The following is a 17,042-nucleotide window of genomic DNA, read 5'->3' as shown; positions in this document are numbered from 1 at the left end:
ATGGAACAAGGCAATTGGAGCAAGGGAGAACAAAGTTTAACAAGGGCATCATTGTTACAGGATCAGTTGGTTGAAGGGAAGAGCTATATACATGGGACCAAACTCTGCTGTCGCTTACAGCTATGTAACTTAGTTGGTTTCAACCTCCTGGGCGTAAGTGAGCAGAAATTGGCCTTCGGAGTCCTGACAAACTTCTTTGGTAAAGGAGCTTTCTGTGTCTGCTTTGCAACCTTAATATTATCTTTTTCAAAATATTAGTCCCAGTTTGAGTTCTGAATTCCAGAAGTAACTGCCATCCTAGTTGTGCAATGTCCGTGCTATGTGCCAAGTTGCAGAAGACTAAGGTCCATTAAAGAACCTGGCACGTTTGCTTCTTGGACTCTTACCGATAGTGGGCCACGTGCACAGCAACCTATTTGGCATGTCGGGGAGGAGATTAGCTAGTTCTATCCAACTGCATTGGAAGTAGATTATTTTGTGTGGCTTGACTGCCAGCGTTAAAAACATACCACACTAGTATCAGAAAAGGCTGTGCAGTCGTTGGTTTCTTCTCAGTACAGTCTCTTACACATTTCTTCATTTAATCTGAAAATATGTAAAAGTTAGTAGATCATACATACTTGGAATATAAGCATGTTCTGAGTGAAAACGTGCTTCAACACTATTATTATTTTAGTTATTTTATTTAGTGCTTGTGAACAGGGTTAGATTGACAGCCATGCAGGCTAAAGCGCCCACCTTATTCACTGAAACTTGGATGAGAGAGGGGGTATAGAAGGCACATATTTCCTGGTTATCCCTGAACCAGAAAGTGATGTCAGGTTTCTACCCGACTAAAAAGGAACTGGCTGTGTGGGAGTGAGATTATTCCCTCCCCCTTCCAGTTATACTACACCCAACAGATTAAGATGAGAGTGCAGATTGCTGCTAGAATTTCATGATCTAATTAATACTTCAGAACTTTCTGTGTCATACTCTGTGCAGGTGACAGTCTGGCTTGTGGTAGAAACTTGTGTGAATACCTCCTTCAGTTATGGTCTCCCCGCTCTCCCCTTTTATCTTTAAACTCAGTCATGATCTGAAGGCTAAAAGTGAGAAAATACTTTCATGCTTCCCATTTGCAGTGTGCGCAGAAAGAACTCTTTGCACATTAACTACTTTCCATTTCTTTCCAGGTACTACTGATCATGTAAAATAGCTGAGAGTTAAAAGAAAATATTGGTTTTTGATATACCAACAAGCAGTTTAGGTGTCTTGTTTAGTTCACAATTCATGTGGCCATGACAAAGTAACATTTCAGTTCTCTGCTTCATAAGCACTGTTTTTTAAAACAATACATACCTTCCAAACATCATTATGGTTGCAATTATCATTTGTCATGGTGATTTCTGGGAAATTTTTTGTATTAGTTGTGGGAAAGTTAGAGAGACAAGGTGGGTGAGGCAATATCTTTTATTGGACCCACTTCTGGTGATAAGAGATGCAAGCTTTTGAGCCACACACAGTCAGAAGTTATGGAAATGTTAGTGTACAGGAATTGGGTAGTATTCATTTAAATATTTTGGAACCCCTCTCGTGGGTTTCCGTGTTTTCTATTGCGGAAGCTACCAGAACCTAACTCTGGGGGGTAGTCTCTGGGGCGGGGGGTGTTCCTCATATTCTTAATGTTGTGTAAAGAGTAGATACAACAGAAATCCATGGACAAGCCACGTTTTTTTGAAGTAATCCCTATAGGCAAAGGTTTTGCAAAATTTGCAAATGGTCTGGCTTTGAGGTGCCTTCTATTGGCTAGCCACAGCACCTGATAAATAGTGGCTGCTACAGCCCTTCCCCTTGTATAGTTGTGTTTGTGGAACTGCACCTTGTTTAAACAGTTTAGAACTAATGGGTTTTACAGGCATAACTCTTGTATTCTGAAAGCTGCAACAAGGGCAGTAGGTGTAAAACTGCAGGTGTGCCAGGCCACCTAGTACAGTTCCTAATTTCTCCTTTGTTCAGAATCTCATAGATCTATATATTGTTCACCCATCATCATGACATCTAGGCATCAAGAAAAGTCCAGTGATTTATCTGGAGCTACAGTGATGCCTTCCAACTCCCCATCTGTGTTGTGATGTGGTGAAGATAACCAATTTCTCTAATTGTTTGCACTTGTCTAGTACTTTTCTTCATAACATTTCAAAACTCTAAGGATGTGAAGCGTTTTCTGGGTTGGTCTCTTCCTCCTATGCACAGTACTGCAGCCTTAGTAGAGGAGCTTTTCAATATGTTTGAGTTTCTCTCTTGTATGTGGAGACTCCTCAGGAGTTGTGCTGCATTTCCAGGGATTGTTTCTGAGTCTAATCATTTAGATTCTTGCACACTATGGTAAAATGACTTTATTAGGTTTTGATCTTATTTGTTTTTCTCTTCCTGTTGGGTGTTGCCTTTATCTGTAAGAAGCCACAATAAAGCTGTAAGGAACTGACTCAGACCTGCAAACCCCAAGCTGCTAAAGCACCAGCTGTTCAATAGTTAGAAGCTTTCTGTGGGGAATGATGGTGCAAGCCAATGTAAGGGTCTGAAGCAGCCGAATATCCCCTGCGGAGAAAACATGCCGAATATCCCCAGTGTGTCTTTTGTAACTAAAATATAGGTGTAATTGTTCAAACACTGCTTCTGTGAATTTGTACAGTGAGTAACTCTCCTTGCACACTCAAATTCCAGTGGGTGATATCAGGGCTTGTCTACATTACCGCTGCAGAGCCATAGCATAGACGCTTACTGCAACAATGGAAGGTTTTTCCATCGCTGTAGTTAATCCACCCCCTTGAGAGATGGTGGCTAGGTCAATGGAAGAACTCATAAGAACGGCCATACTGGGTCAGACCAAAGGTAAATCTAGCCAAGTATCCTGTTTTCCGACAGTGACCAATGCCAGGTGCCCCAGAGGGAATGAACAGAACAGGTAATCATCAAGTGATCCATTCCTTGTTGCCCATTCCCAGCTTCTGGCAAACAGAGGCTAGGGACACCATCCCTGCCCATCTTGGCTAATAGCCATTGATGGACCTATCCTCCATTAATTTATCTAGTTCTTTTTGACCCCTGTTATGGTCTTGGCCTTCACAACATCCTCTGGCAAGGAGTTCCACAGGTTGACTGCGCATTGTGTAAAAAGTACTTCCTTTTGTTTGTTTTAAACCTGCTATTAATTTCATTTGGTGACTCTTAGTTCTTGTATTATGAGAAGGCATAAATAACACTTTCTTATTTACTTTCTCCACACCAGTCATGATTTTATAGACCTCAGTTATATCTCCCCTTAGTCGTCTCTTTTCCAAGCTGAAAAAAAAAGCCTGGATGGTAGCCAGTGATCAGCTAAGGTGACTCTGGTGTGTCTCAGTCTGTATAGGATAGCATTCGGGCTGGCATGCAGGGAGCTGGTCTGCCATCCTGTCTTCATTACTGTGGGGAGGCTTGTGCTAAAACACAAATTTTGTATTGTGCCCTAATGATGGTCAGACTCTTCTTCCCCTAATCTCTGGAGAGAAGGACTTTGATAGTTGAGGTCCTTCACCCTCTCCTCTTTCCTTATTCTTTCCTTTATTGAAGGTGTTGATCCATGATCAGTTCTGCAGCCTGACTGTGTTTCTCCTAGTTATTAGTAATGGCCCCTACAGGAGTTTCCTGCATATGTTTATTTTTTACAGTGATGATACATACTAGATTCATTTCTCAAAAGAAGACAGGAAGTGAAAATGCTGGTTGGGGAACTAGCTGAATCTGTGAGATGATAAATGCTTGTTCAGAGAGTGAGTAGTTTAGAAGAGCAGAGTTAATCTGTGTAGAGTCTGAAAAGAGATTTGTTGCTTGAGCCATTTTATTTGTGGCCAAATTCCAACTCTATTTGTTGCATTCTGCCTACCTCAATCCTGCCTGCAGTTTTAGATGGCTACAATAATCTTCACTTCCTGTCTTTAACAGCTGTATGCTGTTAAACAACTGCTGTGTTTCACCCCAGAGATAACTGCATTTTAGTAGTGGGATAAAGTACTATCTGTTTGAATACCATTTTGTTTATGAAGTGCTTTGGGATCTTTTGGGGATAAAAGGTGTTATGTAAAGATAGAATGTTATTTCTTCCTTTTTGAAGGAAGCCATTTGTTGGGAAGGAAAAATCAAATGCACAGCTACGTAAGTGGGGAATAACTGGCTAGGTGGCAGTACTGCTGAAAAGGATTTGGGGGTTCTAGTGGATCACAAATTGAATGAGTCAACAATGTGATGCAGTTGTAAAAAAGGCTAATATCATTCTGGAGTGTATTAATGGGAGTGCCGTATGTACGACATGGGAGATAATTGTCCCATTCTGATAATTGGAGTAGGTAAGAGTCTGAGTTAGCAAGTGAATAAAGTGGACATACACACAGGTTGTTTAAAATTTATAGTTCAGTGGTTGTCTCCTTAAACGAACCACCACAGGTGTCCAGTATGAGCTTTATCTATTATTAGTTGGGCAACATCTGGCATATGAGGATGATACGTATTTAAGTGAAATTAACTTGATGGGCACAGTTTGTTTATGTGGTTTATAGATCATTCAGAACTGGAACATTTATTTAATTTCATAGGTTCCGCTGTGGTGTTTTCTTTTCTTTTTTAAAAAACAGCTCAGTGCCCTGCGGACGCTGACAAATGATGATGGATCACTCTGTACAACAAAAAAATGTTTGAATGTCTATTTCATTTGTTACAACCAGTTTTAAAGAATGTTTGTACAAATTAAAGAAGTTGCTTATCTATTTTTTTTAAAAGGCCTCTCTTGTATTTCAATGATTTTGAGTGCTTTAAGTATACACTAGCTTAAATGTACATTAGCTCTTTAACATTTTTAGATGTAGGAAGAATGAATACCTGACATACAGGAGTAAGAAACTTCTATGCTTTCTTTCAGTTTGCACACTAGAGACTGCTAACTGAGAACTAGCTGCTGCTGTTCATTAATCATTGGAGGTGAAATAGAGTAAGATACTATATAGTATCTGTCTTATTTAAAGTACGTCAGAGTGATTTCCAAAGCTGGTAGATACTAGTAGCTCTTAGTACTATGTTAGCTATTCAGACATTATACACTCTGTAGTTAGTTACTTGAACACCGAGTCCTGGACTTTAGAACCTGTATTATCAAGATAGGGAAAGTTGCTCAGGATACTTGGGTAATATATCCCAGAGTCTCTCTTCTTTTTTTATTTTTCCTTAAAGTAACATGAGATCTTTAACTTTGACATGGACAGCCTAAAGTATAGACAGACAGGCCCTTGATTTAATATACCACCTGAAGGATGGGCACCTTTAATAAACAATAGATCACCTTCACCTAGAACTGCATTACAGGTATTGCATTTGAGCTAAAGTTTTTGGTATGAAATTAAATCCATAAATTTCTGGCCCAGAAGAGAAAAGGCCACTGTATCAGCTGTACCAATATTGGAAAGAAAGTGATATCTGGTGATTAGAGCAAGGGATTGGGAGTCAGGTCTTCTGACTTCTGCTTCTGGGCTTGCCACTGATTTATGTGCCCAAGAGAAAATCACCTCACCTCTCTGTGGTTGTTTACCCATTTGTAAAATGCATTTTAAAACGGTTACCTACCTCACAGCAGTGATAGGCTTAATTATCTTCTGTGACATCTGTGAAGATTTCCAGATGAAAAGTACGGTTACAAAGTATTATTGTGCAAATGATGATATTCAGAAAATTAAGCTCCCTTAAATTTATAGGTTTGATTAAAATTCACTAGTTTTTGTTTTCAAAGTAATTTATTCTTGAGAACAAGAACCAATTTCTTTAAATATTAACTCTTTGTCAATTACACAGTATCAAAATGGTTAAAAATACTAATGTAGTTTGCCTGATTGCATGCACATCTCTTGGAAGACATACGGCTGTATTTTTTTAATTTTTGCTGATGAATATTGTCAGATCTTGAGCAAATCCCTTCCAAAACAAATATCACAGATTAACTCACATCTTATGTTGATTTTCCTGTTGGGGAGGAAGAATTTAACTTCATGGGAATGAGAAACAAACATAAGCGTTTTTGTTCTGTTAGTGCTGTTTGTTTGCTGAATCTTTAGGCAAACCAGAAAGTTAGGTCTGGTTATGCCAGACCAGAATGTCCTGAATTTATGGATGATGATGATGATCCATAGAAAGAAAAGAGTTTGGAATTAAATTGCACTATAATGCTAATGCTGCAGGAAAAGTCTGAAACCTGAAAAAATAACACCATAAGAGAGAGAACAATACATACTGTAGGTTTCACAAAACTTCATGGGGAAAATATTCAGAGTTATGGAGGGTTTCAACTGCTCGTGTAATAGTCATTCTCACTCCTTTTTTTTTTTTGACCTGGTGTGGGAAAGCACCTGTGTAAACAAGGATGGAGTGGTATCTAGTGTTTGACTCCTGCATTCTATTCCTAGATCTGCCACTGACTTGCTGTGTGATATTGAGCAAATTACTTATGGTTTTTATGCCTCAGTTTACTAAACAAAATAATTGGGAACTCTTTGCAAGCCTTGAAAGATCTGGCACATACCCTGACCACATATCATAAAAACCTGCCAAAAAAAGTTCATGCCTTATTGAACACTAATAAAAAACCCAACATGATTATGCATATTAAGCAATAATGAACAATAGAAGGGCAGGTTATTTTAAAAAGTGAAATCCTGCTGTGGGACAAGAGACCTATGGATGAAGTCTTTGATCTTTCTGTAGAAGCATTTTAGATGGCTATCGTGCTGTTGCATAATCTTGTCCATAAAATATATAAAAATTGTTTTGTGAAACTAACATCCAATAAACCGAATACCCATACGCATATTTACATGAAATGTAATTGTTAAAAAGCAAATAAATTCCAATGTAAGCACTTTGGGTTTTTTTTAGACTGATAGCACTGAACCATATTATCAAAACTAAAAGTGAAATTTACAATAAACAAAAATGAAATTGATTGGTCTTTTTACTTTTGCATTTCTCAGCTTGAAAATGTTAAATAGTATAATATTGAAAAGCAATTAGATTTTTCACACTTTGTCTTATGGTGCTATTGCTGTTGAAGGTAAGAATAGTGTGGGGAGGTTATTTTTTTTCTTTAACGTGTTTCTCTTTCAATCTTTTTTATTATTATTTTATTATTATTATTCTCCAATTTATTATTTTCAATATTTTATCTAATGCATAATTTTTAAAAATGCTCCTTTTGATGTCACTGAAGAAGGGTAAGGCCTACTTTTTCAAAAGTGACTAGTGATTTTGGGTATCCAGCTGTGACATGTTAGAGGCCAGATTTTTCAGAGGGCAGCTGCTGACCACTTTCTGAAAATTAGGGCCTTTTAAGCATCTCAAATTCGGCACCCAAATATTGAGCCATCAAAATTGCTAGTTATTTTGGGCCTAACCTTTCAAATCTACGTTAAAAAATTAAAAATTGATGGCTTAAAAAGATTTGCACTGCATTTGTCTGAAAAGCATTTTTGTATAGTTATGAGAAGAGGCATGGTGGAGTGGGTAGGGAGAAGTACTATGCTTTATTCCCCGCTCAGCCACTGATTCTGTGTGTGTAATGGGGCAAGCCACTGTGCCCAAGTCTCCATTTTTATAAAATGAGGATATGATGTACATCCATTTTTGTAAATGCTTTGAGATCTGGTGATGACTCACTCACTCTCACTCATGCCCGTCACCCCAATTGGGGTATGGGCCACCAACCACAGATCTCCAGAGTCCTCTATCCTGGGCCATTTGCTCTAGCTGGTTCCAGGTATAGCCCATTTTTATGCTATCAACCTGAAGGTCGCGTCGCCAGGTGTTTCTTGGACGGCCTCTTTTCCGCTTGCCTTGGGGGTTCCACCGCAATGCCGGTCTAGTGATGTTGGTTGGCTGCTTGCGTAGTGTGTGTCCTATCCAGCCCCATCTTCTCCTTCTAATTTCTTCCTCTGCTGGAAGTTGACGGGTCCTCTCCAAGAGGTAGATGTTGCTGATGGTGTCTGGCCAGCGGATCTGGAGAATCCTTCTAAGGCAACTATTTATGAAGGTCTGGATCATCACTCTCTTCATGTCCGGAATACAGCAACAGCTCTCCTGTCAACAATCGTCTCTGTCCAGCTTGCGTCCATCTTGTCTCGCTAATGCCTAGTTAGGGTCAGGTTGTTGCTCCTCATCTCCGCTGCGACCTGCGCCATCTTTCTTGACTCGTACATGGTCCTCACATTCCATGTACCGATGGTAATCCTCCTAGTTGCAAGAAGGGTAATCGGCTTAGTGGCTTCCTCACAACTTTCACCACCCAGCATCATGCGTCTTCGAGTTGAAGGCCCTTCTTTTTCCAGGCTAAAAGTCTGTTATCTCTATTGTTGGCGTTTCTGTAGTAAATTAATTTTTTACGGGGTGGAGTTGCTAGCCCCACGCCCAACCCTCCTCCTTTATCCTGACTTGGTACAGGCAGATGGCCCCAAAGGACCTCTCTGGTGGAGTTGATGATGAACAGCACTTTATTTAAAAATATTGTCTATTACCTTTAATCCTCAGTGTTAATAGATAAAAACTCTGGGCCTTGATCTTGCAATGATCCCCATATACATGAAGCCTCTGCTGCAGAGTTGAATCCACAAAACAATGATAGTTACAACAGACACTGGGTGGAATCTTTAGATCAAGATGGACCCTATCAAGCAGACAGTTTTTCTGTATTGCAAAGCCTGTTAAGATGATGATTCTAGTGCCAAAAATTCATAGAAGCACAGTATGTGGTTCAGTCCTTATTGCACCATTTTTCCCCCCTGGGTATTTTCATGGTGGGTTTAGGATATCCTAATCACATGTCAGAAAAAGGGTGTGTCAAAACTATGCAACACAAGCACCTATATACATATATATGTTTTCTTCTTGAACTCCGCCCTGGGGCAAACTCGTCTGTACAGAATCAATAGCAGGCAAGGCATGGGCAGTGTATTCCCAGTCTCTAGGCAGGATATGCACATGTGCTGTTCTCGTTAATGTTTTACAGTTTAATCAGAAAACGGCGTTCCATTTTTATTCTGATGTGTTCTGCTCACATTTGTGTCAGCGTTTCCATTATAAATCTCTCCAGGCTAACATCCATTGCACCAGGTCTTCGCTCGTGAGCAACTTAGCTTACTCTAAGTCACTTTAAAGGATGTGACTTTAAAATTAAAATGTATTAGATTAAGATTAGATTTTATACTTGTGTATTTTATAAGTGAAGAGATCTGATCAGTCCAGAGACACCTCTGTGTGTCTCCTGGTCCTGGGCCTCTTCAGATGTAGCTGAATAAAACTGGTTTCAGACTTATGGGGCCATGTAATCCAGCCCCCCACCTAGAACCACATCACAGACCTACTCAGACATTCGCACCATGTTTAGCCAGTGCAATTCCACTGGACTAACTGGTGATTTACGCAGTATGAGACTAAATAATTGTACAGCATTTGAAGAGGAAACATGCTGCATAAATGCTAACTGCTATAAGTAGGAAAAGACCAAAAGATGATGAACTTAAGAATTAGGGACACTTCTTGATTTCAAAAAAACTTGTCATAATTTTTGCAAGATGATTCAGATGCCCTGTCTTTAAAACATAGCTTCTCCTTTTTCCTGCAGTGCCGCAGTTGATTTTATTTGTGTGGAAAGATGCTTTTAAACTGAACATTGATTACTGACATCATTTGCCTTATGCACTACAGACCAGCATGAGAGAGGCTGCTATTAAGTGCCCCTTGTTGAACAAGTATTACATAGTTTGGTCTATAATACAGTGTATAAATATTTTATTTAACTGGAAATGTCCTTTGTCTAAACATTAGGCCTTGTAGCTTTTATTATTTGACTGAGTTTGTAACTATATTTCAGCACTAAAATATTTTTCCTTCCTCTGCAACTACAGCAGTTTATCTCCGATCCCTGTTTTCAGTACTGTTGTTGATTTGTACTTTTAACTGTTTTCTATGTTTAAATCAAGCTGTTCCATAAATATTCATTATTGCTGTAATGCAACATGCATGCTCACCATATTACTATGTCAGTGCGTGGTGCCTAGGAGTTAGTTAAGTATTACTTTATAATATACTGCTATATAATGGGAAAAGAACTAGGGGATATTACTGCAGAATTGATCTGTTCTGAAAACATCCATAATTTTCCAAGGAGAGAGCCACAGGTGAGCCAAAGCTTTTGAGCTTGGCAACTTCATGTTTTGTCCTTCACAAATTCTAATATGGCTAAAACTCTTTGAATTTATCTAAAAATTATTTTTAAAATTTCAGTCATTGGGTTATCAATGCACATAGTTTCACCTTACCAACAATAGTAGCTTGAGATTTAAATATAGTTCTGAAACTTCCCAGACAAGGCAGATGGCAGGCTGATGAGCAATACAAATACAGTTTACAAACAAGGAAGTTATTTGAGTGATAACTGAAGGCTTGTAACAAAATGTATGTGTTGAGGCTATTGGTATATATTGGTTCATTTTGTACCATGTAGAGAGAGAGGCATGACTCAGTTAAGTTTCTGGTTTAGTCTGCTTGCATCTTTGACCCAACCTCATTGTTCTAGTTATCTTTTTACATAGTTTTGGGATGCCTTAAGATAGAATTACATGTATATAATAGGTAGACTCAGACTGTCTGTGCTATGAAAATGACAACAAGTAGTAAACAGTTCTCCCGCCTATGCAAACCAGTGTTGAGAATGATTTCTCCACTGGTATCAAAAGGAATAGCAGAGTATAGTACCCCATGTAGGAAAGAAGTCTTGACACTAAGGGTAAAGTTAATGGTAAAACTTCCATTGAATTTAACAGGGCCAGGATTTCACCCCAAGTGTCTAACACAGCTTGTTTTTGCAGTGTTGATACAGCAGGAGGGCTGAGCTCTGGGAGCAGGAATAGCCAAGAGATATGCTGGGGTCTAAATGAGTGCTCAGATTTTAGATACTTTAGTTTATCTCCTGATTGGTGCTAGCCATTCCTCAATTTTCTATCTGGCAGTGCCATTTCCTCTGTCATTCAGGTTTACTGGGTGCCCCTGAGTGACATTCATCCATCTCTACTATACACAGCTGCCTAGCAGGGATTTGGTAAAACAGTTTGTCTTGCAGAAAGCAGACTAATCCTTACATGCAAAACCAAAGAATCTTGACTTTTTGCAGCATAAAATAATTAAAAGTAACAGATTGTAAACAAATTATACTGTAAATTTATGGGCTCTTCTTTTTCAGTGCTATGGAAGCACTAGCTCGGTGACTGTGCCAGAAACGCTGTTGTTTGTTTCAACCCTTGATGGAAGTTTGCATGCTGTCAGCAAAAGGACAGGATCAATCAAGTGGGCTTTAAAAGAAGGTGAGTACGAGGTGTCCTCCTGTCTTCTGTGCAGTAACTTCAATAACTGTATATAACTTTACATACAATACTGATACACATACATTACCAGGACAGTAATGTTCAGCTGATTATGAGTTTTTAAATACTTCCTCACAAGACATACTTTGTACAAAATTTATCATGGTTTTGTAAAGGATGAACATAGGGGTGCAGAAGCCAATAAAAATCTTTGAAACAGATGTAGATACTGAAAGACATTTTCCTTAGCTCTGCTGTTCTCCTTCTGGACATGACTTGATATCTAACTGCAGCATTACAGTAATCATGTTGATCTGTATATTTTCACATTCAGATTTTTTTAAATCTGATTTTTTCTTTTAATGTTTCAGAACATTTAGGCAGAGATTGTATATATAATTACTGTACCAAACATCTTAGTTCAGGCCTGCACATTAGCAATATTTCTACAGCTTTATTTGCCTTTGGACATAATGTTCCCTTTTAAAGTTTATTCTTCTGCACTGGGTAAAGTGATTGTGACCATTTTTTTTAATGTGGATCTGCAAGGATTTTTTAGTATTTTTGTCCCTTCCAGATTTGATTGCACAAACCACTACTACAGGACATAGCTTTCCCCCCATCCAGCTGTGGGAGAGCATAGCAGTTGTACTAATTCTCTGAATACTGGAATAGCTCTATGGTTGCTTCCAAATGTGATTGAAAGTGTCGAGTCTGATTTATAAAACTGTACACAGATAGGCTTCTGATTACTTGAAAGAGAGTCACTCTCTGTATGTGCCACCAACTGAGTTATGGTATAAAAATCTTGAGTAGGCACCCAAATACCATGGCATGATGGGTGCCTTATAGCCTCTGATTAGAATAGACGTTCCCTGGGGTTCTTCTGCTGATACCCTGGGAACTGGAGGCAAAAGGTTTGTAGTGGAAGGCTCTTCACCATGGAATATGCTTCTCCCACTGGTACAATAAAGCCTAAGTCTATTGAACTAAAGGGCAGTATATAAAGGTCATCTCTGGTCTCTGCTGTGTGCCTGAGGGAGATGGCATTAGGGATATCACAAGTTTAATGGTTCAGGTCTGTCATTGTTGACGTTGAACAAGTTGTGTGCTAGGGACTGCACACTTTTATAACTTAATACATAAAATAATAAGAAAGAGGCTCTTAGAATAGCTTTTGATCCGTTTTTTCTTTGTGAGAACATGGCATTTAATACAAAATAAAATGGTTGTGGTTGGACTCTGGTGGTTGATTACACATGAAAGATATATTTGAGATGTAGCCCTTTCTCCTCACCTTTTGGAAATCCATTAGAAAGCAGCTAAATGAAATGTCACAGTGATTGCATCATTCTACTCAGTGTTTGTAAACCAGTTGCCCTTTCAGTCAGCAGGCTGAGTTGGTGGCGAAGGACTGTGCTAGTCTGATCTCTGTGGTCCAAACCAGTTCTTCTGTCCTTATGAGACTGTTCATTGTTCGAATGTAGTTCTAGCAAACAAGCAGTTATTTTTATAAGAGCACAAGGAGCACTTTTTAAACCCCTCTTATCCACACTAGAGTAGGAAATGGTAAGCTAGTGAGCCAGAAATTTCGGGAATCTCAGTTTATGGGTATCCTCACAATTTTTTCCCCCTCTGTACCAATATTTTCACCCAGGTAAATGTTGCACTGAGATCCCCTCTATCCCTGAGCAGTCTTGATTAGAAGAATGAAAATTACTCCTCTCTTAATTCACTATTGCCTTGTTGCTTGTAGCTATATTAATATTAAGAAAAACTTTAACCTATACTGACAACACAGCATATGTGCATACAAGTGTATAGCCGGGTCCACTGTGGAATTAGACTCGCTTGTATAGACTCAGTGCAGTAGTTGGCCTTCACTTGTAAGCAGTCTTATTAAGGGGAAGAGGTTAGGTGCCTCTGATGAAGGTACCTAACTAATGAAAATAAGAGAGGACACTAGTTTAAGTCCAGATTGTTTAAGTTACTCCTCCTTATAAAAAAAAAAAAAGTTGCCAAACACCATTGGTTTTTTAGGTACATTAATGTTCTATAGAACTGGATTATCCAGTCTGGTGGTGCTAGTTTTATTTTGTTGACTGCTTAATATTCTGGATCCTTATCTGTGTGCAGTACACCCAACTAGTGTTTTGTGAAGTGCTTATCACCCTAGTTTGGTTCTATATAACAATGAAAACCACAAACCTCAATGCACAAATATATGGTAATAGTCACTAGCATTGGAATTCATTTAAAAACAAGCTGCCTCCTTCTGGGTTAGCTTAGTGAAACTTATGAAATCTCAACGGGCAAGGAACTACATGTATGAGCTGGTAATTGAATTTGGAAATTAGATTTTTAACTGAAATTGGCATTTCTGAAACTTCCGTTGGTTGCTACCAGGTTGGTGAAAAGCCCACATTAAAGATGTGTGACAGCTGCAGTACTGGGAGCCCAACATCAGAGTTGGCTAATCACCTACCATCCTGCTCTAATGCTGGGTTAAATACCAGAAGAACTGTAATATTAGTACTGAATTTGGTATGTTTACTATATGTCGTGCTGTCTGTCTCTGTTAACTATAAGTTTGTAATGCATACAAAACTTTTTGTGAAACTTCTAAGTTGTACACACTGCCTGGGTTCTCTGACAGCTGCTTTGTACCCTAGATATCGGAAAATTAAGCATATGTTGTTGTTCACATGACTTGAGATACTTTCGAGGTCACCTACAGCACAGTGAAATCACTTATCAGTGACATAAGATTTTGTTATTACACTTAAGAAGTTAGGTGTTTAGCACGACCAACTGGTATAGTACCTTCTTGTTAAAAACAAAACAGCCATGTTTCGTCTTGTGCTAAAACTCAGTATCAGGAAGGGGGGTTATTCACATTCTAGTAGTGCTTAAACAAACATGAACATCTTTCCAGTTACAGTTTGTCCTGATTAGCACTAAAACCTATTACAGGAATGCAAAGTAAATGAACTGGTGCCTCTTATCACCACAATAACCTGTTTGAGTTTCCTGCCCTCATCTAGTGCTGCCAAGAAAGGTGATTTGAATGCTCCTGCTCTCTTCTCCCCATGTGCAGCACAAATCAACTGTCAGTAAACAGTGAGCGAGGTAATAGTTTAGAAAGGAAAACACATTATACAGTTACCTGCAGTGTGAACTGTGGGCTCCGTTACTGCAAGGTGCTGAGTGCCTTCAGGTTCCAATGGTGTCAATGGGAATTGGGGCTCAGCACTTTGCAGGATTGGGCCCTTAGTGACTGGCCATGTAACTGATGTTGCATCATCATATGCACTTCACAAAGATGGTCCTAGAGTTGTTAGGAAAAAAAATGGTAGTCCCATTCTGGAAGAGCCTTTGTCCCTGCTGGAGCCCCACAGTCCAGCTGTAGCATTTTGAGGCTCCAGCGTGTGGACACCATTTCTGAACAAGTCTCTGAAATGCCATCTCTGATCAACAAAAGGAGTGGTTAGTTCTGAGCGGTGACGCACTCCCTTACCTTCTCCTTTCACCATTGTCAAAACACCAAGCAAGCTTCCTCAGCACTGACAGCCTGTCTGTGGAATCCAGAGACTGAGTATCATCAGGCCACTGCACCAAACAACATGTGCTCTTGGCTAAACATATCTGACAACTATGCAGTATTCTTTCTATAGAAGAAGATGGAATCAATTACCAGCAAGTAACCAGTAATGAGCCGACGAGTGACTTATTGGGCAGCCTCCTGGTTTGGTCACAAAACTATAATCTGTGTCACAATGAGGGAAAGGAAATCTCTCAGAGCAGGGAAGACTGAGCTGGAGAAAAAGTGCAGATGAGAAATCTGAGAGCATTACAGTAGGCGGCCCAGAGCCAATTGGCAAGATCGGATCTGAAGAATGGTTCTCCCCTGAATGTCATCAATGTAATGGTCTGTATTTTAAAAAGTCTTATGTCAGTGGTCTTTGTTTAGAAGGTGTTTCGTAAGTAGTACTGTCCCTCCTGCCTCCCCAAAAAGCGCCCTGGGTAGTCTGTTAACATGTGACTTTATGTTAATAAGCAGCATCTTGAACAGTGAAGAATTTAAGTACGAAGTGTTTCAGGGTGCTATTTTGGGTATATTTTGTCTTTGTCCTTCTCCAGTTTTTCTTTGCATCCTTTGTCGCTGTCCTGGTTGGAACAGTCTCCTTGCCGTTTTGCCCCAAATGATCCTTCTCTTCATTTTCCCTACCTACCTAAAATCCACTTCTTCCATGAAGTGTTTTCCAAAGGAATATATAACATGCACAGGTTTGAGGCTATATCTATTGCCAGTGTAGGTTGGTTGCTATAGATTGGGATCTATAGATCCTACTGTAAAATAAATAATAATAATAATTCCCAGCCTTGGAGGATTGTTTGGTACAGAATTGCAGATCCAAAGATTAAAATCCATAGGGACTTTAGAGAAAGAAACTGTTAAATCCATGAAAGCGATCAACTCCTCTGTCCTTTGCAAATTCCAGAGGACTGCGAGTCAGTGTCTCTAATCTTTTCGAAAGAAGTTGCAACACTTAGCTGGGATGACACACACTTTTTAGCCCAGTCCATTAGCCCACATCTTCTGATGAGACCCTAGCTCAGAAACCGTTTTTTCCAGTTCATTCCACTGTGGCAGCAACTAGTTCAGTTGTTGTTTCAGAATCTGCCACTTCTCCTTTTTCAGTCATTGTTTTCATGTGTTTCTGTTCAACCTAGAAGCACGTTAAAATGATGGAAATCTGAAGCGATATCTCATCCATTTAAAAAGAACTGTCAAAGGGCAAATCTCTCCTTATCTCACTTTTTTTTTTATGAGGCAGAGAATTTAAAGCGATAGATGCTTGTATACAGCTTTTAGGATTATGCCATTTGCTAGGAATTATTCTCAAATACTACAAATATGGCAGGGTTTTTTTTTTACTTTAAAATTCCAGGCTGTGCCTTCAAAATACTGTCTAGAATTATTCTAGACTAATTTAGTCTGTCATTAGTAGGGTCCATCTACAGTACAATACAAGCAGAACTGGGTCAGGGCATCCGACTGCTGCCTGGTTATAATGTTATTGCCAATGAGATATTACTGGACTCCATTAATGAGGTAAAACCACAGACCATCATTATGTAAATGGGCCCCCTGACTCTGTTCTTGTAAGTGGGCCCTCGGAGAGAATCTAGAAGCAGCAATCTCTTATTTTCTAACCCTTTATTTTTCCAGCCGATGGTTTTGCAATACTACAGATCTTTTTTTAAGAGTTGCAAAAATGGAAACTGGTTAAATCTCAAGAAATACATTATTTTCTACTGCATCATCAGGGGTATGCACTGAATGACCCTGCCAATTGTTTTTTTCATCTCTCAACTCTGTGAGTTAGCTGTGCTTTTGAGGGCTTTGACAGGACTGTGGCAGGCGTGCAGCTGCTGTGTTTAATAATCTAGGAATAGTGAGATGCAATAATGTGATGTAATGGTCAGTGAAGTGAAGTTGTTATATATTGAATTATATGCATGTTTTGATCTAGTGTAATAGGGGCACAGTGCAAAAAACAAGCAGGAAAGCAGCACAAAAGATGTAGATAAGCAAACCTCCCAACAAATATGGGGAGCAATTACAGG

At 39.3% G+C, this 17,042-nt stretch overlaps 1 protein-coding gene across 5 annotated transcripts in view; it reads left to right on the top strand.

Moving 5' to 3' along the window:
• ERN1 (endoplasmic reticulum to nucleus signaling 1) overlaps window positions 1-17,042 on the top strand; it is a 96,197-nt gene that overhangs the window by 12,294 nt on the left and 66,861 nt on the right. For all 5 annotated transcript variants that reach the window (XM_065563594.1, XM_065563595.1, XM_065563593.1 and 2 more), the window contains one exon: window positions 11,291-11,411. In XM_065563594.1, the coding sequence (XP_065419666.1) occupies window positions 11,291-11,411 (121 nt within the window). The remainder of the gene's footprint in view (window positions 1-11,290; window positions 11,412-17,042) is intronic.

The sequence above is a fragment of the Chrysemys picta genome, chromosome 12, assembly GCF_011386835.1.
Source record: "Chrysemys picta bellii isolate R12L10 chromosome 12, ASM1138683v2, whole genome shotgun sequence".
Lineage (NCBI taxonomy): Eukaryota > Metazoa > Chordata > Testudines > Emydidae > Chrysemys > Chrysemys picta.
The sequence above is the reverse complement of the archived record's forward strand: the minus strand, read 5'-3'. Positions and strand labels throughout refer to the sequence as shown.